At 36.7% G+C, this 24945-nt stretch overlaps 1 protein-coding gene across 1 annotated transcript in view; it reads left to right on the top strand.

Annotated features, from left to right (window-relative positions):
• LOC149200243 (kinesin-like protein KIN-14U) overlaps window positions 1–18333 on the top strand; it is a 45924-nt gene extending 27591 nt beyond the window's left edge. The window contains exons 2-6 of the mRNA XM_089400886.1: window positions 10216–10383; window positions 10510–10616; window positions 10735–10892; window positions 11011–11133; window positions 18114–18333. Coding sequence (XP_089257012.1) covers window positions 10216–10383; window positions 10510–10616; window positions 10735–10892; window positions 11011–11133; window positions 18114–18333 — 776 coding nt within the window. The remainder of the gene's footprint in view (window positions 1–10215; window positions 10384–10509; window positions 10617–10734; window positions 10893–11010; window positions 11134–18113) is intronic.
• Window positions 18334–24945: the final 6612 nt, after the last annotated feature.

The raw sequence follows: 24945 nt of genomic DNA, 5'->3' as shown, positions 1-24945 counted from the left end.
TTATTATATTTAATTTTTTTATAAATATTACTCCCAATTTGTGTGTCTAGGACCAAGGTATGCTATTACTTTCATGCATATTTTAGAAATCAAGCCATGAAATTACATGCTTTGTGGAGAATGGGCATGCAAAATTTGTCAGTGTCTTGCAAGCCATGAATACAAAGCTTAGGTACTTATGAACCAAGTCTGCACACAACTGATTTGAGAAATTATTAATGGCATAGGTTGATTAAAATAAAGGCCCTTCCATCTGTAACATTTGAAATTAAATATTTTAGGTTGACTAAGGACATTTCTCACCATCTATTGTTCAAACTCATTGTTGGGTCTTGAAATTGACATTCACTTCCATTACACTCTCACTATCATGTCCATTATATCATCTCCATTTCACCTTCATGTCACTACATTCATCTCACTTTCATCATTATTGGGTCACATTTATGTTTTTCCAAACTTTATTAATTCTTAGCATTTTTAAGTGAAATTGTGGTTAAAAATTAGAAAATAATGTGCATATGCTTATACCTAACAAGTGGGATGAGATTGTTGACATGTGTAGGTCAAAAGAAAGCTTTTAAAAGATCTTTATGTGGCATCCTAAGGCCAAATTCGAATTTGAGTGGAGAAGATCATGTGATCATGAGGATATGTGTCACATTTCCTATTTGTATTGAAACTCTAAGAAGACATGTGTCTTATCATTTCCTATTTTGATTATAACTCTAGAGACATAAGGAGAGATTCATGGACTCTCATTAATGAGATGACTTCTCATATTTTTGTATAAATAAGAGATCTCTCTCCTTTATTTGGAAGCTTTTGTTAACTTTGTTAGCTCAACTTGTCATTACTTTGTACTTTGTAATTTTGAAGAACTTGCATAAAGCTTTGAGGTTCCTAACATGGAAGGAGATGTGAAGTAGGAGATGTCATGGAGCATATTAGAATATAAGGTAGAGTGGATTTTATTTTGTAGTTTTTCTTTGATTTCATTCAAGTATGTCATTTTTTTTTATGATTGTTTTCAAGTTTAATAGTTTAGATTTCCCATTCATGCAAGTTTAATTCAGGCAAGTTTGTTCAACCGGTTGATTGTAGATTCATCTAACTGTGTAATCTATGCTTGAAAAAATAGTCCAAGAAAGTAGTCCTCCTATTTTCCAATTGGTGCTTGGAGCACTAGAGCACACAGTAGATTAGTTTTCCTTTACATGTTTTGTATTTGCTTTCCATTTCAAATTAGCATATCTAACTATGTAATCTATGCTTGAAAAAATAGTCCAAGAAAGTAGTCCTCCTATTTTCCAATTGGTGCTTGGAGCATTAGAGCACACAATAGATTAGTTTTTCTTTACATGTTTTGTATTTTCTTTCCATTTCAAGTTAGCATAACTGGCTATGTTTCCTAACTGGCTATGTTTCCTATGCTCGTTAAATCGTCTCAAGAAGGTGGCTCTACCATTTTCCAATTGGACTGAATTTGGGTGTTTGTTCACGCAATGGTGATAGATTCATTTCCATGCTTTCTTAAGATCACATCTATTGTATACTCAATTTAATTCATTTCAAGAATATGATTTTGACATCTTCCTATATTGCATGTTCCCAATGGTATTTGAGCCTGCAGTAGATCATAGTTATTTAAACTAGCATTATCATTTTTTATTTCATTTCATATACATTTTTCCAGCCTAGGTTAATCTAACTATTCAAAGTTTTGATTTGTTTTTATCTAATGTTCATTTCCTTTTCTCCCTTCTTTAGAAATTAGCTTTTAACATTAAAAGTCATTAGATTTAGTTTTCCATTAACATTTAGAGATTTCAACTAGAAGCATAACTTTTCTTTCTTACATTAGTTTCCTTAAGCATAAGAAACAAAACCCCCAAAAACAACATAAACTATAAAACAACGAATTAAGAAAAAGGTTAACTAAGCACATATAGTGCACTAGACTTCATTAGTTTACGATACCCGGATTGATAATTTATGTGGAGCAATTTAAGACGTCAAATTGACTAGACATTTTAGCACCGTTGTCGGGGAAGTGTAATTAGGAGACCTTATTTCTTACATCTAAAAAAATTAATAATTTCTCGAGTATGCTCTCCTCCTACACTTTGTGTGATCTGGAGGATCAAAAAAATAAAAATAAAAAATAAAAAAAAAAGTAAAAATAAAAATAAAAATAAAAATTTATGTTTAAAAAAAAAATTATTTCCATCATTTCATTTGATTCAATGAAAAACTTTTATTTCAGTAAATTGTTTTGTTTAATAAAATATATATGTATATTTTTAAATCTTTGAATATATATATATATATATATATATATAGTTTTAATAACAAATCATTTAAAAATAAAAATCCAACTGCTTTGGTAGGTTCAGCTAGCCAGATTGATTGGTTATGGTTTGTAGTGACCCTCAAAACGTTGTGTCCTGTTTAATAAGATTTTGCAAATTAGCTACAGAATGCAGCCCTATTCTGCAACTAACTGTGTGTTCCATAGCTACTTCCATGGTTTAGCAGGTTACAGGCATCAAACAAAGAAACCGACCACATGGCATCTTTCGAATCATCTCGACATGGATTCTATCCTAGTCACCCAACCCAAATCAATAAAAAAACCAGCTTAAGACCACAGTCAAAGTCATGTTTTTAAGTTCTAGTACATTCACTTTGAAACCTTAGTTGCCTAAAATTGAAAATCGTTAATCATTTCTATAAAAATTTATAATTTCAAAAAAAAAAAACAATGGCTATCTCCAATTCCAACTTCCACTGTGTCCTCAATAGAAAACCTGCACATAAAATTTATGGCTCAAATCCTTTATTCCTGTTTGAGCTTTGGCCTCGAAACAAACCTGCAAGAACATTTAAAAAAAAAATCAAATGTGCAAATTATAGAATTCAATAGATTGAATTGCTCGAGCTTCAATTCAACCTGCAACCAAGAATGTAATTGTTGTTTGCAGGATCCAAATTTGACTCATGTTCAAAGAAAAAGAAATCCCGAGTGCAATACTTGCAGAGAAAATGAAAAAAAAGGGTCAAAATTTAAATGTAAATTCAGGCCAAATGAAAATGAATTTAGGAAAACTGAGACATGGGTTTTTTCAGGAACAGGGTCAATTAGATAACCCAGAAATGGTTTTGAGAATTTCGCAACGGTTTGGGAGAATTTTCTAGTTCTTTGAAGCCCCATTTGGCATGTTGCGTGAAAAAAAAATGATTTTCATTAAATGAACAGAGCATTGTTTGAACACGGCACACTCCAAGAAGAAAAATTCAATTTAAAAACTAATCATGTTGTGGTATTCAATCCATATGGTGCGATATTTTGTTAAATCTAAGAATCCAATTCGATTCATGCAATCTTTATTTTAAACTCAATGACTCGTACTTAACTAGACTTCTCCAACACACCTGTTAAAGGTTAGATTCATGACATAACATATTTGAATACGACTCTTCAAAACCCTGATTGCTTATTTATTACACCACGTTTTTCTCTTGTACTCCTGCAGCCTTTTTGTGCATACAAATCACTCTGTTTTCATATATTTTGGGCATACAAACACTCTGTTACCTTTTGCACACAGTCACTCTGATTTTCACACAGTTTACATGTAGAGCCAATCTGTTTCATATACCTTGAGCACACTCTATTTCCACACATTTTATGCATAGAGCTACTTTGTTCTCGTATATCTTGTATGTACAGTCATTTTATCTCATACTCATAGCCATTCTGCATCCATATATTCTGTCATTCCGTCTCCACATCCATAGTTACTTTTGTTTCTATATACCAGTTGTTCCGCTGCCATATACACAGTCCTATTTACGTAGTCACTCCATTTCTCAGACAGTGAAGGGAATTTTGAAGAATAGCAGAGAACAGAGGCTCATGAATGATTGGTCCAAGTGCACCAGTTGCTAGAGAATACAGCATTCCAGCTGGCCCGAAATGTATAACGCCAGTCACTAGTTGAGCTCATGTTTTTAATGATATCCATTTTGTGAAGGTAGATGCCATACTAGCTTTAGCTAGATAAAATGGGCGGTCGTTGCATGTTCTTCCCGACTTCAGGGAGAAAAATGATAAAAAAAACAAAAGGTTCACAAGTAAAAAAAAAATTGAATCAATGAAATAAGTAGATTATTTGCTCACTTTTCTATAAGGTATTGATTAATTTTGGACTGATGATGAAAAATGCATAGCTAAATTTCTATTCAAGATTTTTAGCTACAGAAATTGTGCACGTTTTGCAGCTGAGAAACCTCACTGTTCAAATCAGTCTAACTTTCTCATACGAAATCGGATTTCGATGATTCAAGTGTCATTGGAAAGATATCGACGAGATCTACACAATGAGAAATCCATAATCAGAGTTTAAAATAGTCAAGATTGAATAAATTGCTCAAAATATATAATAGTTAACTTGAGGCACTAATTCTGAAGTAGGTATAAATTCTTTTGGTTTTCCTTCATGAACTTGTTTCATTAATACGAATTCTTAGTTTTGTGTGTAAATATCATAACTAGAGAGATTGATCACCTCTCTCTTTTGATAATATTACATTCCATTACAGAAGAAGTATTAGTTTTTTTTTGCAGGTTCCAGGAGGAAGGACAAATGACTACAAGTGAATAGTGTCTCTCTTAGAGACCAATTTGTTTCATAAGAGGATGATTAGCAACAAAGAAGAAACATCAATGCATGAGGCTCAGTTACCCACTCCTAACCCACAAATAAAAGGAAGAGGCTTAGTTACATGCTTATTGTCCATTGCCATCTTCCATTTTCATTTTCTCTTTCCTATCATTTTCATTTTGCAAATAAACCCTGCTTCAATGCAAATTTTTGAGTCTATAATCCTTTGAGTCTAAATTCCTTGCAAAAACACCTTGACGTTTGCATGCCTTAATGGCAAGTCCTCATGCCAACAAACAATGGGAATGCATTAATTTCCCTTGTTCATTGGATCTTCTAGATGACTCGACATCGGCAAATTTATCCGTACCTAGCAAGATGTGTTTGGACATCTTGACTCTCATTGTTATCAATGGTGAGAGCTCTCGTGTTGACTAGTGGCATCCATTAATGGCCACTAAGTCAACAATTTCCTACTATGTTCAACATCAAAACATCTATTCACATAGCAAGAATTGTGCCAATCAGTTTTGAAGACATGAAGACTATTATTTTCAGCATTTTGAAGCAGACATAAAAGATATGTAGCCACAACAGATCAGCACCATTCAGCAGTAGATTCAATAAGTTTTAGTAGAAGCAATAAAAAGTGATATTTCTATCCATGACTCTTTTTGTCCAACCACTTGAAGAAGATTATGATCAGAATTTTGTAGCCACCACACATACAACTCATCCATTTCCAAAGGGTGAGTTAGGTACATCATTTTCTAACTTTTTACCATAGAATTCCATAAAAAGCTAGAATGATAATTGTTAGAAAAACATTTCTCTTCCTCATTTCATAAAATTTCCAATACCATCAGTTGGGGGGGGAATACATTCATATTCTTATCTTGCCATGTTCATATCATATTCAGAAGCCCACATACTTCCAAAATATACTAACTATTACATTATTATTATGAGCATACAAAGGATTTTCAAAAGTGTTTAAAGGATAATTGGATACAAACACAATCATGGTTGTCACACAAGAACCAACCATGATGCAATCCAATAAAGATATACTTTGCAACAATAATCAAATTATCATTATGCAAAGTTCAAAGATAAAAAATAAATGTAACAATAAAATATGGTTGTAACACAAGAACCAACCATGTTGCAATTCAAGTGAAACACTTTGCAGAAGTATGAAATTATCAAATGATATCATGCAAAGTGAAGCCAAAGCTCAAGGATCAAAATAATTAATGTAATATATATTGCATGAGGACATGCAATAGCTTCAGTTGGGGGGTATGTTGGGTCTTGAAATTTTCATTCACTTCCATTACACTTTCACTATCATGTCCACTATATCATCTCCATTTCACCTTCATGTCACTACATTCATCTCACTTTCATCATTATTGGGTCACATATATGTTTTTCCAAACTTTATTAATTCTTAGCATTTTAAAGTGAATTTGTGGTTAAAAATTAGAAGATAATGTGCATATGCTTATACCTAAAAAGTGGGATGAGATTTTTGACATGTGTAGGTCAAAAGAAAGCTTCTAGAAGACCTTTATGTGGCATCGTAAGGCCAAATTCGAATTTGAGTGGAGAAGATCATGGAATCATGAGGATATGTGTCACATTTCCTATTTGTATTGAAACTCTAAGAAGACATGTGTCTTATCATTTCATATTTTGATTATAACTCTAGAGATATAGGGAGAGATTCATGGACTCTCATTAATGAGATAATTTCTCATCTTTTTGTATAAATAGGAGATCTCTCTCTTTTATTTGGAAGCTTTTGTTAGATTTGTTAGCTCAACTTGTCATTACTTTGTACTTTGTAATTTTTAAGAATTTGAATAAAGCTTTGAGGTTCACAAGATGAAAGGAGATGTGAAGTAGGAGAGGTCATGGAGCATATTAGAATGTAAGGTACAATAGATTTTATTTTGTAGTTTTGCTTTGATTTCATTCAAGTATGTCATTTTATTTTTATGATTGTTTTCAAGTTTAATTGTTTACATTTCTCATTCATGAAAGTGTGTTCAACTAGTTGATTGTAGATATCTAACTATGTAATCTATGCTTGACAAAATAGTCCAAGAAAGCAGTCCTATTTTCCAATTGGTGCTTGGAGCATTATAGCACACAGTATATTAGTTTTCCTTTACATGTTTTGTATTTTCTTTCCATTTCAAATTAGCATATCTAATTTTGTAATCTATGCTTGACAAAATAGTCCAAGAAAGTAGTCCTCCTATTTTCCAATTGGTGCTTGGAGCATTAGAGCACACCGTGGATTAGTTTTCCTTTGCATGTTTTGTATTTGCTTTCCATTTCAAATTAGCATAACTGACTGTGTTTCCTATGCTCGCTAAATCGTCCCAAGAAGCTGGCTCTACCATTTTCCAATTGGACTGAATTTGGGTGTTTGTTCACACAGCGGTGATAGATTCATTTCCATGCTTTCTTAAGATCACATCTATTGTATATTCAATTGCTTAATTCATTTCAAGAAGATGACTTCGACATCTTCCTATATTGAATGTTCCCAAGGTATTTGAGCCTGCAGTAGGTCATAGTTGTTTAAACTAGCATTATCATTTTTTATTTAATTTCATAGACATTTTGTCGGCCTATATTAATCTAACTATTCAAAGTTTTGATTTGTTTTTATCTAATGTTCATTTCCTTTTCTCCCTTCTTCAGAAATTAGATTTTAACATTAAAAGTCATTAGATTTAGTTGTCCATTAACATTTAGAGATTTCATCTAGAAGCATAACTTTTCTTTCTTAGATTAATTTCCTTAAGCATAAGAAACAAAACCCCAAAAAAAACATAAAATATAAAACGACAAAGTAAGAAAAAGGTTAACTAAGCACATATAGTGAACTGAACTTCATCAATTTACGATACTCGGATTGATAATTTATGTAGAGCAATTTAAGACGTTAAATTGACAAGAAACTCATTATTCTAAAAATTCTAATGATTTTTCACCTTCTGTGAGACAATACAGGTCTTTGTGAAGGCTTCTTAAGTTGGGTACTAGCAGGGCCTAATTTTGCATCATAATCTATAAAATGGATATTTATTATACCTATACTTCTAAGAAAACATTAAAATATTGTTGTGTATTATCTGACAGTTAAGAGGAATCCATTAGCATTTGGTTAGGAAGATTCTTGGCTGAAGCAAATTGATTGAGAAATATGAATATTTCTTACAAGGTTCATGGCATTAACATAATATTTCATAAATAAATAACTCTCTCCAAGGAAAAACTCTATATTTTATTGATGTATAGGTTATTCAACATGTTTTAGCTTGGTAGAGGTGCACCTATCCCCAGTGTTGGAGCCTTGAGTTAAAGAAACCCTATATTTAAAAAAGCATGGGAAGACAAGCAAACAAGAGGAACAACCAAAATTCCAATAATACCATCAGAAACTCCATCTTGTAACAAGCCACCCCAAAGGTCATAGGTAATTAGTTTTGAATAAGATAGGTTGTATCTATAGAAAATCTGATCATTTTCATTTGGGGCCTCTAAAATTTGAACATGTTTATGTGTTTGTAGTGATGGTGTTGCTTCAAACCAGGAGTTGATTTTTACAATAGAATTTGTCTACAAACTTTGCAATTATTGATTTTAAAATTTAAATCACTCAAATTCTTGCAAGAATTATTATGTGCTTTTCCTGAAGAAATTTCATAGAATAATTTTTGGGAAATTAAAATAAATTTGAAAATAAATATTGCAATGATACCCATCAAGGTAGGGAGTTACTTCCCACCAAGGGGAAGTCAACAATGCCACAAATCTAGACATACCATGAATAAAACAAAACTGAAAGTAGCCATGAACATCCACACCAATGGGGATCTTAGAGTCACTTTCAAAAAATAACACACCCACATGACTTTACAAGGCTATAAGGCACATTCTTTGGGCTTATATGGTGTGTCCAAAATTTTTTGGAGTACACCTACTGAAAGAGGGGTAACATGACCTTGGGATTACAATAATGGTGATAAATATTGCAAAGTGTTCATATGTACCCATGCTTAAGCAAGAGGTAGTAGGCCCAAAAAAGTGACCCACATCCAACAAATGAGGGGAAAAATGGTTTTCATGCAGTATCCAGCATCCAAAGGCCCTTCAAAGGTGCTTCTCCTCTATAAATTAGCTAGTAAACTCCCTAGGTTTCATCCAAAGTAAAAGAATGGACTCCAAAGTAAACTGTCTACCTTTAGTGGTGGGTCTTCTCCTCCAATCATGTTAAAAATGATCCCAAACCCTCCTAAAAAATGAACATAGGAGCTTCATAGTTGAAACATCTAACTTTCAAGAGGTGGAACAACTCTTCTTATCGTGTACATGAGACCTCCAAGTGTCCCAAATAGGCTTTAGCTCTACTTCTCATATCTATAACTCATCCAAAACAGAAGTCAGCACCTAATTGTTGCAATGACGTGGGTCAACTCCATATAGAATAACTAATTCAAAACACATTATAAATTGGTCCTCCATGAAAGATATTTCATTACATCTTGTAGGTTGGCTCAAACAGGTCAGCCCTTACTCCTTTAAGTGGTTGATGCACAAGTATATATATACATATATATAACCTAAGTGGCCCTTTTGAAGAATACAAATAGAAGTGTCTGACCTTGCTCCTACAAAATCTGAAATAGGTACAGAGCACTAGCTTCACAGTTTAGATAGACTTTTGATATCCCCGAGGAGGCTTGAGTTTGCATCCGATCCAAGCATTCTTCATTGTGGAAAGGCTTTGTCACAATTTCCTACTTCATTACAACATATCACACCAAAATTCAAGCTTCAAGAGAGTAGTCTTTCCATGTTGTGGCTAAAAGTATCCCAGAACACATTAATAACATCCATTTATATTGATTCAAGTGAAATTTTAGGTGTTTACACCTTATTTCTTTTTAGGTGCTTGATAGGTCACTTGCCTTTATATACACCATTTCCAATCTGATGTTTTTTATTCCTTTGGGCTTTTCTATCAGACTTTGACTTGTGTGCTGAAGAATGCTTTTTTTTGTAATATAAGTGTATCCTATAGACCTTTCATTTTTGGTTTGATATGGACATTATCATTCTCTACTTCAGAAAAAACTATCCAAGCACACAGAACATTTGTGACCACATTCAGAAAGTCTTTGCTTGAATTCTGCTATGGCATCAAACTACCTCCAATTACAAGTTTTGTATGCCATGAAAACTCTGCAAGTGTTGCTGCAAAGTCACTTTTGAAACACAACCCATGTAACTTTATTTATGCACATTTGACCCATTCATGCTACTTGACTTGAATTGAGAACCATACCAGTCATATGCCCTTTTGCATTTTTTTTCATTCACCTTATGAAAGTCATTAAAAATCCTTTAGACCTTCAATTAGCCCTGTGAACTTAATATACTTAGCAAGATGCTCTTGATGGCATAGATGGTTTCAAAGTTGATCCATGATTTTCATGCTTGAAATCATACATTTTGAATTATGCAGGAAACATCCGTGTTTTTTGTCGAGTGAGGCCTTTCCTCTTTAGTGAGAAGCAGGCAATACCTGGGCCTCTTGTAGTTCCTGATCTAGACAAAGTGGTCATAAAATTAGCTGGAGGGAAAACTAAAGAATACAACTTTGACAAGGTTTTCCTTCCTGGTGCTTCACAAGGTGCACAAAAAACACTATATTTTGCAGTTAGACTGTAGGTTATTGTTTAATAGAAGCTTCACTTTTTTGTCATCAGTATATCTAAGCAGTACATTATATTAAAAAATGTGTCTTGCAATTCTACAGATGAAATCTTTACAGAAGTGGAGCCAATTATTAGATCAGCTTTGGATGGACACAATGTATGCATTTTTGCCTATGGACAGACAGGGACTGGCAAAACTTTTACTATGGTTGGTATTTTCTATTTTGGACTTCTCATTGAGCCATCTATAATGATGGTATTGTTTCTTAACCACTTGGTGGATACAATTAGGCTATTAGCTATTTGATTCTTGTCAAATTTTGTAGGAAGGCACGCCAGATTGTCCTGGGATTGTTCCCCATATGATACAAGAACTATTTCATCAGGCCTCTCTGGACAAGACTGTTAGCTTCACATTCTCATTTAGCATGCTAGAACTATACATGGGACACTTGAGGGATTTACTTACCTCTCAATCAACAAAGTTAGTAGACCATTTTTCCAAAATGATATTTTACACTCACATCATGGTATCCTTCTTCAAAAGTTAAATGTGTATGGAGTTGTAATGCAATCAGACTGTTTTTCTTCTTGCTATTCAGTCTTTCTATCCAAATGGATGCAAAGGGTACAGTTGAGATTGAGAACCTAAGGGAAGTGATCATGACCAATTTCAGCCAAGCAAGAAAATTGTATAGCAAAGGTAGCAGAGCTGTTAAGTTATGGTATGTTCTATGCTTATAACAGTTTACTTCTTTTTCTTATTATATTCCACCGATTAGCAATCACATGTACATAAAGTAAAGTGCAGATAGAAAATTAAACGATCGACAGAAAACAAGCCAAGACAAGAGACACAAGATGTGGCGGCTATCCAGGGACAACCCCCACAATGTGTGGGGAAACCCTTTGATCAAATCTTCTTTTATCTTCAATAATTCAACAGAGAGAAATAGTAAAATAAATCTGATTCATATCAACAGTAGCAAACCCTAGATCAGTAGCAACAACATTAGCGGCTTCATTATCAAACTAGGGCAGACCATATCTCACAAATCGACAGTCGGATTGACTTCATTCCACCAGCAAAAGTTTCGGCTTCCAGAGGAGGTTCAGATGAACCTACAACGTAGTTCAGATGAGGGGATCTTCTAGGCCGTGCAAGTCAATATTTACTTCTGTAGTTGCAGCTTCAGTTTCAGCAGTTTTCGGCTTCAAACTAGGGCAGTCGATATCTTGCAAATCGTTCGTCGGATTGACTTCATTCCACCACCAAAAGTTGCGGCTTTCAAAGGAGGTTCAGATGAACCTACAGTGCAGTTCCAAAGAGGAGATCTTCTAGGCCACGCAAGTCAATATTTACTTCTATAGTTGCAGCTTCAAATTTAACAGCTTCTGGCTTCACATGTGTGAGAGAGAGAGACCCATTTTAGCGTAGTAAAGAAGAGACTCATATCTACGCAGTAGAGAGAGAGAGAGATGTGATGAGATGAGTGAGTGAAAATGAGGAAAAGTGCTCTTCTATTTATACACAACGTTGGTGGGTGAATAGGTGCGACTGTTGGGCTTCTGAGCCTACATGAGTTGTAGGTCGGCTTGATAATAATTCCATAATCAAAATAAATTCATATCTCCATGAATACTTATCGAAATTGGATGATATTTATATCAATCCTACATCTCTCGACGAGAGGAATCTAATAAAAATATTATTAGCCATGAATAAGATGACCCACATGAAGTTTTTCCCTGGTTGCCAATTTTAACACTCCCTCTCAACCATGGAGAACTTCATCTGCAATCTGTCTATCGGTCGTTACTATTCATCCATCAAATGCACTGCCTTGTATAGCCTGACCCTTGCCCTGCTCTGCTCTATTTTGCCTGTTCTGCTTTGTCTTGTTTTGCCCTGCACTGATCTGTATTGTTTTGTTTTGTTCTGCTCTGCTCTTGCATTGTTCTGTTCTACTCTTCTTTTGTCCGAATTATGAAGAAGAAGAAATGATCGAGGATGTATCATACTGACTCAAAGTCAGTCTCAGAGTATGTACCACTGGTCCCAGACCAGTCTCAACCAACCCGAAGTCAGCGTCATAGTGAGTACAACTCCAATGGTCCCAGACCAATATCATCCTCCACTGACTCAAAGTCAGTCTCAGAGTATGTACCACTGATCCCAGACCAGTCTCAACCGACCCGAAGTCAGCGTCGTAGTATGGTACAACTCCTACCACTGGTCCCAGACCAGTATCATTGATCCCAGATCAATGGAGGTCATCCTAGCGTAGGGAGTACGGTAGTTACAACGATGCGTCCATCGGTACTACTATGGTCCCTAACTTCATTTCCCTGCTCATTGATCAGATGAGAGGTACTTCCCATGAGTCCCAGACTACATGGGTAGGATGCCTCGATAGGAGAACTAATCAATCCTGTCCTCATACGAGAACACATCAATCCTGCTACAATTTCCATGGAGAACACATCAATCCAGGCCTCACAGGAGAACACATCAATCCTGCTACAATTTCCATGGAGAACACATCAATCCAGGCTGCCATGGAGAACACATCAATCCAAGCCTCACAGGAGAACAAATCATCCTGCTACATAGGAGAGCGAATCATCCTGTTCGACAAGTGAGCGAATCATCTTGTCCCACAAGAGAGCGAATCATCTTGTTCCAATGTGCACCACCAGGGGAGGGTGAGTCACCCTGTGGTCATATGTTGCTCCAGTAGGAACCGCAAGCCCTCAGAGCTCCCAGAGCTCAATGTATGCAACATGTAGCACCCTTGTACAAGGGTTTCTTGCCGACTCCAAGTCGTTTGGGAAAATCACAGATTAGATCTTTCCTTGAGGCTTTGACAAGGTGTATCAACCTGTACATCATCTTAATGTGATGGAGCTTCCTTGCTCATCGAATTACCATATCCGAGATGATGTCTATATGCTGGAGCAATTGATGAATATGAGATTCCTCAATAATTGAATCCCACCTCTGGTTGTTACAGAGAATCACAGTGGTATCCAATGTAAATCCAAACAGCTCACTGAAGAGCTTTCGCAACCAGACTGCCTCACACGAGGCTATGCTAGAAACAATATGTCCTGCTTCAGTGGTGCTCAAAGCCACCGACTTCTGCTTCCTACTTATCAAGGATATCGAAGCAGATCCCAAGGTGAAACAGTACCCGGAAGTGCTCTTACGGTCCACCACACTGCCTACCCAATCAACATCAGTATATCCAAGTAGTCTCACATCTCCGACAGTGTATCTTAATCCATGAGAGATTGTGTCATGAATACATCTCAGAAGATTCCTGGCATCAATCCAATGAGGCTCAACCAAATATGAGCTCACAATGCTAACTGCAAAACATATGTTCGGACGGAGGTTCACCAAGAACATCAATGCGAATGAGTTTTTGAAACTCAGAGACATTTCCCAAGTCTGGTCCGACATCACTACCATATAACTTCTAAAAGTTAAGATCCTCGAGGTAGTCACAGGCTTGCAGTCCATCATACCGGATCTTTCCAATATATTTACCACATATTTTCCTTGAGATAGGAAAATTTCCCTTGGCTTCTGCCACACTTCAAGTCCTTGGTCCTTCATTTCAAATTTAGAAGCCATCTCCCTCTTACATTTTTGAATGAGAGGGTTTGCACCTGTTAAAAAGAGGTCATCCACATACAACACCAGTATGAGAGGCTTGTCATCTTTAACCTTACAGTAAAGGTTAGGATCAGCTTCACTCCTAGTGAATCCCAGCTTCATCAAGTAGTTATCGATCCTCTCATACCATGCTCGGGGTGCTTGCTTCAGCCCATAGAGAGCCTTCTTCAACCTGCATACATGAGATTTTCAATCATAAATCTAAAATCCTTCAAGTTGCTCCACATAGACCTCTTCTTTGATAGAACCATGCAAGAACGTGGTCTTAACATCCATCTGATGTAGGTTCCATCCTTGTGAAGCCACAAGGGCTATGATCAAGTGGATGGTCGTATATCTGGCAACATGTGCAAATATCATAGTCTATACCTCCCTTCTGGGATAAACCACGAGCAACAAAATGAACCTTATACTTTTCCATACTTCCATTTGCTGCATGCTTTATCTTGTAAAGCCATTTTGAAGTAACAATTGTCTTGTCCAAGGTCTGGGAACTACTTCCCAGAAATCATTCTCCATAATAGACTCATATTCTATGGTCATAGCATCCTTCCATAGTTAATGCTTGATGACATATGAGAATGATGAAGGTTCATTTTGTATGATCGTGCTCATGATGATCAGGTATCCCTGATAGCTTTAAGTTTCTTACTTTGATGGAAGGTTCCTCAGGGTGCAGCATGTCCTTCAGCATCATCAATTATCCCGCTAAGCCATGAAGGCCTCTTCCTAGAAGAGGAAGGCTCATGTGGATGAGGATCAATTGGATCCATGGGTTCTTCTACATCAGGCATTGATTCATCATCCTTTTCTTTCGGTTCCCTAGTGTCGGCTTTTTGAGAGCTACTCAAAGTCAACAGATTGTCCACCTTTCTGAGAGCTATCTTTGTCAAAGGTGACATCATGAATAATCAAGACTTCCCTTTGACCGGTGATGAACATTTCTTCAGGAGTTTAGGAACCCTATGCTTGATGAGGGCATCGATTTTGTACATATACGGCAGTTTCAGCCCATAGAAAATTTGGAAGTCTTTGATCATGTAGCATGGCCCGGACAACTTCCATCATCGTGTGGTTCTTCCTTCCCACCACACCATTCTGCTCAGGAGTATGTGTTGTAGTAGTCTCCCTCTTAATGCCAACCTTAGGTATGCCTGAGTAAACCAGTTGTAATATATCGGAGGTCTTGCTTTGGCTTGAGGGGAATGGTCCCCTTTTGAGCTTTCCTTTGGCACATCCCGAACATACACCTTCTTTCTCTACTTGGAATTCGGCATCCCTGTTACCATCTGTCTTACATCGGGTAGATCTTTGTAATGAAGGTGGGAAAACCTCCGATGCCAAAGTTCAGACTAAATAGATGTGTCACAAGACATGACACCTAGTGGACTTCCATCAACCTGATATAATGAATCAACACTAACCCCAAGAGTAAAGGCATCTTTAACATTATTTTTCCATATACATACCTTGCCATTGTTGAAGGTTACCTTGTAGCCTCTGTCTTCCATTGCCAAGATGGACACTAGGTTCCTTTTGAGGTCAGGTGCATTTAATACATCCTAAAATATCTAGCCTTCTTGAATGCTTGTCCTCTTCCTTTATTCCCAGCTCTCCTCTTACCTTTGTTGTTGAATTTGTCATTCCTTTGATTACCATGAGAGGGATTTTGATCATCATCACAGTGAGAGTCCTTTCTATCAGGGCATTCCCTTGCATAGTGACCTGCTTTATTGCAAATGAAACATCATCCTTTTCTTCCACCCTTAAATCCAGCCTTTCTTTTCGATTTAGACCCAGAATTATTTCTTTTCTTAGCATGAGAAGAAAAAGCAGTAGGAGGACCTTTAGGCAAGGGCATTTCTTGCTCTTCTACCCTTGTTTGTTCTTGAATGCATCTAGCCATTAAATCCTCGAAACTAGGAATTACATTATTGTTCAGAAGAGTAGTCCTGAACACATATCATTCAGATGGTAATCCTTCGAGAGTTGTGAGTGCCATTTCTCTGTCAGTAATGGTTTTCCCCAATAGATAGGAGATCGTTCTTGATCTCGGTGATTCTTAAGAAGTATGCTTGCATACTTTCATCTTTACCCTTCTTGATATCCCTCAACTTATTTCTAAGAAACAAAACTTGATTTGCATCATTAATTTTAAATAAACTCACCAGTCTGTCACAAATTTCCTTGGAGGTGTCTAGATCAGAGATGTAAGCCACCAAGCACTTGTCCATAGAGTCTCGGATGATCTTCTTTGTTTTGACTTCTCCATTTTTCCATTTGTTCCAGGCAGCAGCAGATGCATTTGATGAAGGCTCAACAATATTGCCTCTTACATGGTCCAACACTCCTTGATCTTCAAGGGTTAGATCGATAGACATCTTCCATCCGTGATAGTCAGCTTTCTCACGGAGCTTGTCTTCAGCAGGAAAGAGTGTTGAGGACCCCATAGTTCTTTTACGATAGCCTTGCCAATCTTCTCTTCAATGATTTCTCTTGCTCTTGCTCGGGCTTTGTCTTCACCTCAGCTCTGATACCATGTTAAGTTATGGTGTGTTCTATGCTTATAACAGTTTACTTCTTTTTCTTATTATATTCCACCGATTAGCAATCACATGTACATAAAGTAAAGTGTAGATAGAACATTAAACGATCGACAAAAAATAAGCCAAGACAAGAGACACAAGATGTGGCGGCTAGCCAAGGACAAACCCCACAATGTGTGGGGAAACCCTTTGATCAAATCTTCTTTTATCTTCAATAATTTAGTAGAGAGAAATATTACAATAAATCTGATTTATATCAGCAGTAGCAAACCCTAGATCAGTAGCAACAACATTAGCGGCTTCATTATCAAACTAGGGCAGACCATATCTCACAAACCGACGGTCGGATTGACTTCATTCCACCACCAAAAGTTTCAGCTTCCAGAGGAGGTTCAGATGAACCTACAGCGCAATTCAGATGAGTGGATATTCTAGGCCATGCAAGTCAATATTTACTTCTGCAGTTGCAGCTTGAGTTTCTGCAGTTTCCGGCTTCAAACTAGGGCAATCGATATCTTGCAAACCGTTTGTCGGATTGACTTCATTCCACCACCAAAAGTTGCTGCTTTCAAAGGAGGTTTAGATGAACCTACAGTGCAGTTCCAAAGATGAGATCTTCTAGGCCACGCAAGTCAATCTTTACTTTTGCAGTTGCAGCTTCAAATTCAACAGCTTACGGCTTCACATGTGTGAGAGAGAGAGATCCCTTTCAGCGCAGTAGAGAAGAGACTCATATCTGCACAGTAGAGAGAGAGAGAGATGTGATGAGATGAGTGAGTGAAAATGAGGAAAAGTCCTCTTCTATTTATACACAACGTTGGTGGGTGAATAGATGTGACTGTTGGGCTTCTGAGCCTACATGAGTTGTAGGTCGGCTTGATAATAATTCCATAATCAAAATAAATTCATATCTCCATGAATACTTATTGGAATTGGATGATATTTATATCAATCCTACACCTATCGACGAGAGGAATCCAATAAAAATATTATTAGCCATGAATAAGATGACCCACATGAATTTTTGCCCTGGTTGCCAATTTTAACAAGAGCTCGATCTACAGCTTGGACCAATGCCAATGAGCCATCTAGTAGATCACATTGGTACGCACCTCTTTTGACTAACAATACTGGATTGGTACAATGAATATAATTATAAATTGAATTTGAAGTTCTATTAATGTCCATGAATGACCAAAAATGGCTCAATGGGAGTGGAGACTACTACATACACTAGCAGCTACAAAGGGAGTGCATAATGCATCTAACAACAAAAACAACAGTAAAATGGAAATGAGTCCTAAATCTAAATCTAAATTAGTAACCCTCAAGAATAGTTAGCAAAATGGTGGACCAAAGAAGATAAGTCCCCCAACAAAGTAAACAGTGGAGCTAATTGTTGTTATCATCTGCACCTGCAATAAAGATGGGATTTAGTCACATTCATTCATCTAGGTAATTCTTTTGTTGTCTACAGTCTAATCAGGATTTCTATCGGTTTCCCGAGTGCTCCAGAAAGATATAGAGATACCAGCAAGCTTTGGATGGTAGATCTTGGTGGAAGTGAACGTTTGCAAAAGACACAGGCCACAGGTCAGACTATGGAGGAAGGGAAGGCGATAAATATGTCCCTCTCAGCTCTTGGTGATGTGATTAGTGCATTACAGAATAAGCAAGCTCACATTCCTTATAGGTAAATACTCTTGAGTCCTTAACTAGCCTAGGTGCATCTTTACCTTGGATCTATCAAGTGCTGAGATGGATAAAATCCCTTGAGGTGTAAAACTTTTTTAGAGTGCAAATACTTGAGGAAAGGTTTCCACCTGGAGGTCTTTGATCTCTCTTGGTGTTTGTTAGATCTATGGTTAGGACACATCTAGGCTAGTTTAAAACACTCTCCTCTCTCGATATATTATTATTATACCATAAATGAACATTAAAGTATTAAATTTTTTGTTTTCCTTCAATATAGAAAAGGTCAACAGCGTAAGTGTTACACAGAAACATTACACATCTCTCCACTTGGGCTGTAGAATGCACCTCTTGGTGCAACTAGTTTCATGCGAAGCTTCCAAAGTATGTTTGTCACATCGGTCAGGGACTTGGGATTCTACATTTTTCATATTCTAAGATGTGGATCCCTTTCGGTCAATACGTTCCTATGAGATCTGTAAAAAGAAGGCATGCTACATATAAAGGCTACAAAGAGCCCATGAAATGGAAAAAATAGAGCTAATTTTTTGGCACTTGAGGAATAGGGCAACATGTATAATAATTCCTTGAGGTTTATAGAGTGTACTCATTTATTTTTTGTCTGTAACAATCTAGTTTTGTTGAGATTAAGGACAGTTTGCTAAAAGTACTGCCGTCAGAGTGCAGTGTTTAGTTCAGTTAAGTGACTAGGCATTTCACTGAAATTAAGGAAATGTTGTAGTTACTGGCAGCATTGTTTAGTTTAGTCAGTATTAAAAACCACAATACTTGGAATGTTAGTGATTAGGCTAGTTTAGACCTACCCACCCGCCCCACACATTTTTGCACATGAAAATGTATTATTGAATTAGAATTAGTTAGTCAGAGTTTGTTATGTGCCTCTTTTAGTGGTTAAAAAGGATTCCATTTTAAGGGATACTCCAACTGAGGAGGTGGTGATAAATTTTGTGAATTATTGTTGGGTTGAGTTTGGTAGCTTTCTTGTGCTACCAGATTTAGGGTTTCACGTTTGCAGAAAGGTTCCTTGATTTTGAATTGTAATTTCATATTTCCTAATATTTTATCAGCACTTTTCTGTGTATTTTTAAATAGTAATTTCCTTTAATATATTTACTCATGTTGGGAGGGATGCATGGATAAAATTCCTATGGAGATCTGCATTCATACTCGATAATTTTGTATTGTAGTGGTATTCTGCATTGCTGAGGTGAGAAAATCTAGTGGTCTTTATAGTGTAAAAAAACAAACAAAATCTTGATTTGTTGATTGCAAGCTCAAAAGGAGTACTTGGTTTCATGTCTATTTGCTACATCTGATACATTTTGCAGTCTAATTTTACAAAGTGATTACTTATATAAAGTTTTACATGTGCAAGAACAACAAGCTTACACAAATCCTAAGAGACTCAATAGGTAACCAATTCACCTTTTTTTTGTCCATTTGTTCTCATTGTATGTCGTGAAGTTTTTTTTTCTTGGGTCTTCTGCACATGGACTTATGGTTACTTATTTCATTAACTTGAGATTCTAAAACACGTTCTTTTGAATAATGCAAGAGAAGACTCAAAAACATTGGTGCTTGTCCATATTAGCCCTAAGGCAGATGATTTAAGTGAGACGATTTGTTCTTTGATTTTTGCAACTAGAGCAAGGGGGGTTCACCTTGGATGAGAACTATCTTATGTAAATCCTTATGCCCAAACCTTGTCTAGGTCTCCTGTAAATGGAAAAAAGAAGGAAGCCTCATGTTCATTGTATTTAGATATTTAATAGGAATGTTCTATGAAAAGGTTTATTATCCGAAGAGCGTTGTATAGAATCAATGCCTCATGCATATTTTATTGAGTGGTGTTAGTTTATATATGACTCTTGTAAGGTACAATTAATGGACCTGTGATACAACAGCCAAATTTATGTTTCTTTTAAAATAAAATCCATTTGTCTAGTTCTCTCTTACTTGTCTTGGCCTTTGGTTATGGTACATATATGCAATTCACACTGGTCTTTGTCTAGTTCTCTCTTTCTTGTCTTAGATATTGCTGCATGCATATTTTATTGAGTGGTGTTAGTTTATATCTGGCTCTTGTGAGGTACAATCAGTGGACTTGTGATACAACAGATAGCTTTGTGTTGATTTTAGAATAAAAACCATTTGTTAAGTTCTCTCTTTCTTGTCTTGGGTGTGTTACATATATGCAAAGCACACTCTTCTTTGTCTTTGTCTATTTCCCTCTTCCTTGTCTTAGGTGTGCTACATATATGCAATGAACACTTTTCTTTGTCTTTGCCTTGTGGTCATAGAATGCCTAGTAATAGAAAATTATCATAGAACTGATTCCAAATTTTGAGGGAACAAGTACGATGTTTATTCTTATTGTGCCATGCAAGAAGTCAAAGTTCAGATAGAAGTAAACATGGTTGAATTGATGCAGTAGATAACATGCCTTGAATATGACTACCAAAGTGCAAGAAACAATATTCAAACTATTGAGTTTCTTCTGAGAGAAAAGAAGAAACATCTTGCAAAGAATGATCCATCCTTAGGGTACCAGGAAACAAAAGATAGTCAAGCTAGTCAAGAAACAGAGATGACATACAATATTGAATTAGGGAATGTATCACAAGGGTCCATGGGCTTGCCCAGAAATATGAATTCTGCACCCTGTAGTCACATTCGAGGTAAGTCAGTGAATGCAGAATTCAAAACTCCAGGCATAACAAAAAAGAGAATGTAATTGAGTAAGGAAAGGAAAATATCCTTATCAGGGAATGTCAAAACTGTGATTTTTCCTGAGATGGATCAATCAGAGACTCTACTCAATGGAGAAATATATAGTTATTTGTTTAAAGATAGGATTGAGACTCTATGATTGGGTCTCAGATCCTAATATGGAGGGAGTGGTTAAAACCACCTGATTGTGTGAAAGCTTATATATACTAGGTTGTTCTCCTGATAGTTTTTATTGTGTGTGGTGCTTGGTCACTCTCCAGGTATCTCACCTAGAGAGCCATTTAGATAAATTAATCTAGATTCTCTAATTTTATCATGGTATCAGAGCTATAGGTGAGAGGCATGTGTGTTGTGTGGCTGCTTCTACTCTGAAGAGATCATGGAGCAGAGCTTTGTCACTGTATGAATGACCAGATGGAGACATGTTGAAGCTGTAATGTATGAGCCAAGAATATTATGTTTGATTGAGCATGGAACTCTGGAGTGGACTAGATTTTCCAAAATACTCGGATCTTTGTAGCTGAGAGCATGGATTCTGCGATAAACAGAAGATTTTTCATCAGCAAAAGCACTTGTGATCCTGTGAGTGAGGATAATTAAGGTTTAATTTTTTTGGGCAACAAAATTTCCTAAGGTGATGGTCTGAAGTAGCAGCTCCATGTGAAAGAGGATTTCTTGACCTTACTGGAAGCAGCAAGGGCCTTTGAGGCCATTTTTTCTGTAGCAATGTGGTCATTTGAAGTTGTTATGGCATCATTGGGGTGAGTGTAGAGGCATATTGCTGCTCAATGGAGAAGAAGATTGTGTTGTTCTAGCAACATTTTGAGGAGACAATGAGGTCTGCAATCTCCTCAAGTTAGATTCCCCTTGTAAATACTTATTTGCCATGTGTCGTTGTCAACAGAGCCACTGGAGTGCAAAGGAGCCAGTGGACGGAGAGAGCCATTTAACCAATAGATTATGGCATAACCCATCAAAACTGTCATAGCTTGGTTCCAAACTCGTCGCAGCTTGGTTCCAAACTCGTCGCAGCTTGGTGCCTTCGCGTGGGAGATTGGTGCCTGTTGTGGAAATCCCAATTAAGTTTGGGGATTATCAGTGTAGAGGATCATTGGTGTGGCTCACCATCATGGAGAGCTCACTGCAGATCGGAGGAGGCGGCCTCAAGGGTGCTTGAAACTGGGGATGTAATACTCTATGATTGTTTTATTTTGTCAAGTGATCCAAAATTTGTGACAAGAGGGAGGACAAGTGTTGGGAGCATTGGTGTAGTGAACAAGGGTTGATCGAAGCCTCGGTTCATGGTGGCACAACGAAAGAGTGTTCGATCATAGAGTGATCACCAAAGGTCATCAATCAGCTTCTTGTGGCATTGGACTCATCTATGGCAAGAATACCACGACCAGGAGATGATATAGTTTTCGCCATTACTGCTACCTAAACGAAAATCTTCGAGACTTTATATCTACAAAAATAGAAGCAGCATCCTCCTTGAGTTGCTTTTGAGAAAATTCCAGAGTCAAGTGCAATTTTTCACTTAGTAAAAGGCAAGTGGATGTGAGGCTTGCATCTGTTGACCATATTGCAAGTATTGTTGAGCAGGCTACAATTGTGAATGAGATTGTTGTGGTTGTGAATGCTAATGTTGAAATGGAGTTTGCATCTGTTGTTGCACTAGCGTAGCTACTGCACTAGTGGTTTCCAACCTTGAGGTTGAGACTTTCGCACAGGAGGTGAATTAAAACCCTACAACTGAGGAGGGGTAGTCATCCTTGTAGGACCACCTATCGTGGAAGAGGTGTGAAAAAATTCTTGAATCGAACCATTCATTGACAAATTTTTTATTATTATTTTTTTTGTTGATCGCAACATGAGATCAATCGACTACTCTTGAAATTTGTTACACTATTAAACATTTGCCCTCCCGATTTTGACCTAGTAATACACTAAAAAAAAATTTCACATGCCATTATGGAATAGTGTGTTAAGACATCTTTGATATGGATTTATTCGATGATGTTTTTTTTTATGTGGCCATTTGGAGGCATTTCTGGCTTGGGTAGTATGTTTGAGTGAAAAGAAATTTCAGAAAAATGTGGTTCTTTTGATGACCACGAGAATCAAGAGGCACATTTTGTTGTGCAAGATTCACTAGTTGATCTTCAAGAAGGGTGTGAAGAGGAACAAATTGTTGAAGATCAATTGGGCGAACACCATGAAGCTGATTGCAAAGACATAGCAGAAGAAGACAAAGCTAGAGAGAATTTAAATTTAAATTGTGATAATATCATTAATATTTCTGTGTGTGGAGACGTTACATCAATGAATGATGAAGACATCATAGCTTACTTTCAGATGGTTGACACCGGAAATAGTGAGAGGGAAAATTCTCCTATCCAACCTATCTTAATCTTGAGAAGGGCGAAAAATAATAATTCAAGCTTTCCATCACTGGGGAAGACATGATGCGAAGAGACATCACTACTCCATGATGAGGAAAGCAAATATAAAGCCCCGACTCAAGATGAATAAGCATGGACTTTCAAGCAATAATACTAAGATGAAAACTCTGTTACCAAGTTTATTTCATGTCTTTTAATTGTAAGCCTAGCTGAGACTAAGACCAACAAGCGTCGTATGTCATAAAAGTTTTTTAGTGAACTCTTTCTCCATTAAGGGGGAGTGATAGAATTAATGGAGAAAGATATAGTTAGTTGTTTAAAGATAGGATTGAGACTCTAAGATTAGGTCTCAAATCCTAATATCGAGGGAGTGGTTCAAACCACCTAATTATGTGAAAGCCTATATATACTAGGTTGTCCTCCTAATAGTGTGTATTGTGTGTAGTGCTTGGGCACTCTCCAGGCATCTCACCTAGATAGCCATTTAGATAAATTAATCTAGATTCTCTAATTTTATCAGTGAGGTACAATCAATGGACTTGTGATACAACAGATAAATTTATGTTGATTTTGGAATAAAAACCATTTGTTAAGTTCTCTCATTCTTTTCATGGGTGTGTTACATATATGCAATGCACACTCTTCTTTGTCTTTGTCTATTTCCCTCTTCCTCATCTTGGGTGTGCTACATATATGCAATGAACACTTTTCTTTGTCTTTGTCTAGTGGTTATAGAATGCCTAATAATAGAAATTTATCATAGAACTTATTCCAATTTTTGAGGGAACGAGTACAATGTTTATTCTTATTATGCCATGCAGGAAGTCAAAGTCCAGATAGAAGAAAACATGGTTGAACGGATGCAGTAGATGAGATACCTTGAAGATTACTGCCAAAGTGCAAGAAACAATATTCAAACCATTGAGTTTCTTCTAAGAGAAAAGAAGAAACATCTTGCAAAGAGCGATCCATCCTTAGGGTACCAGGAAACAACAAATAGTCAAGCTAGTCAAGAAACAGACATGACATACAATATTGAATTAGGGAATGTAGCACAAGGGTCTATCGGCTTGCCCAAATATATGCATTCTGTTAACACCCAGGTTGTTCCCTTTGACTCCTGAGGGAATACGGTCGGGGTAACCACTAACCAAGCTTTGGATTACAGGTTCTAGCCAACCTGTAATCAGAGAGGGCTCTCTCTTTTAGTTTTTAACTTTGTTCTTGAGGATCTTAGGCTAGTTATGAGGTGAGGGTTTGGTTTGAAATTTTGGTTGAGTGATGTCTTTCAGTACCTAAGATGAGATCTTCAGACAGTTTCAGTCCATTGGGCAATGGAGTCTGTGGTTATAGGTTGTTTGAAATGTTGAGTGGGATTGTTTAAACTGCAGGGCCATTTAGATATATCATGAAACAAACTTGAAATTGTGATTATGAAATATGATTAACCAGTGAAAGGCAATT

This window comes from Pinus tabuliformis, chromosome 2_1, assembly GCF_031772625.1.
Source record: "Pinus tabuliformis cultivar Carrire ecotype Pingquan chromosome 2_1, CPIR1, whole genome shotgun sequence".
NCBI lineage: Eukaryota > Viridiplantae > Streptophyta > Pinopsida > Pinales > Pinaceae > Pinus > Pinus tabuliformis.
This window is presented reverse-complemented; position numbering and strand designations above follow the sequence as displayed.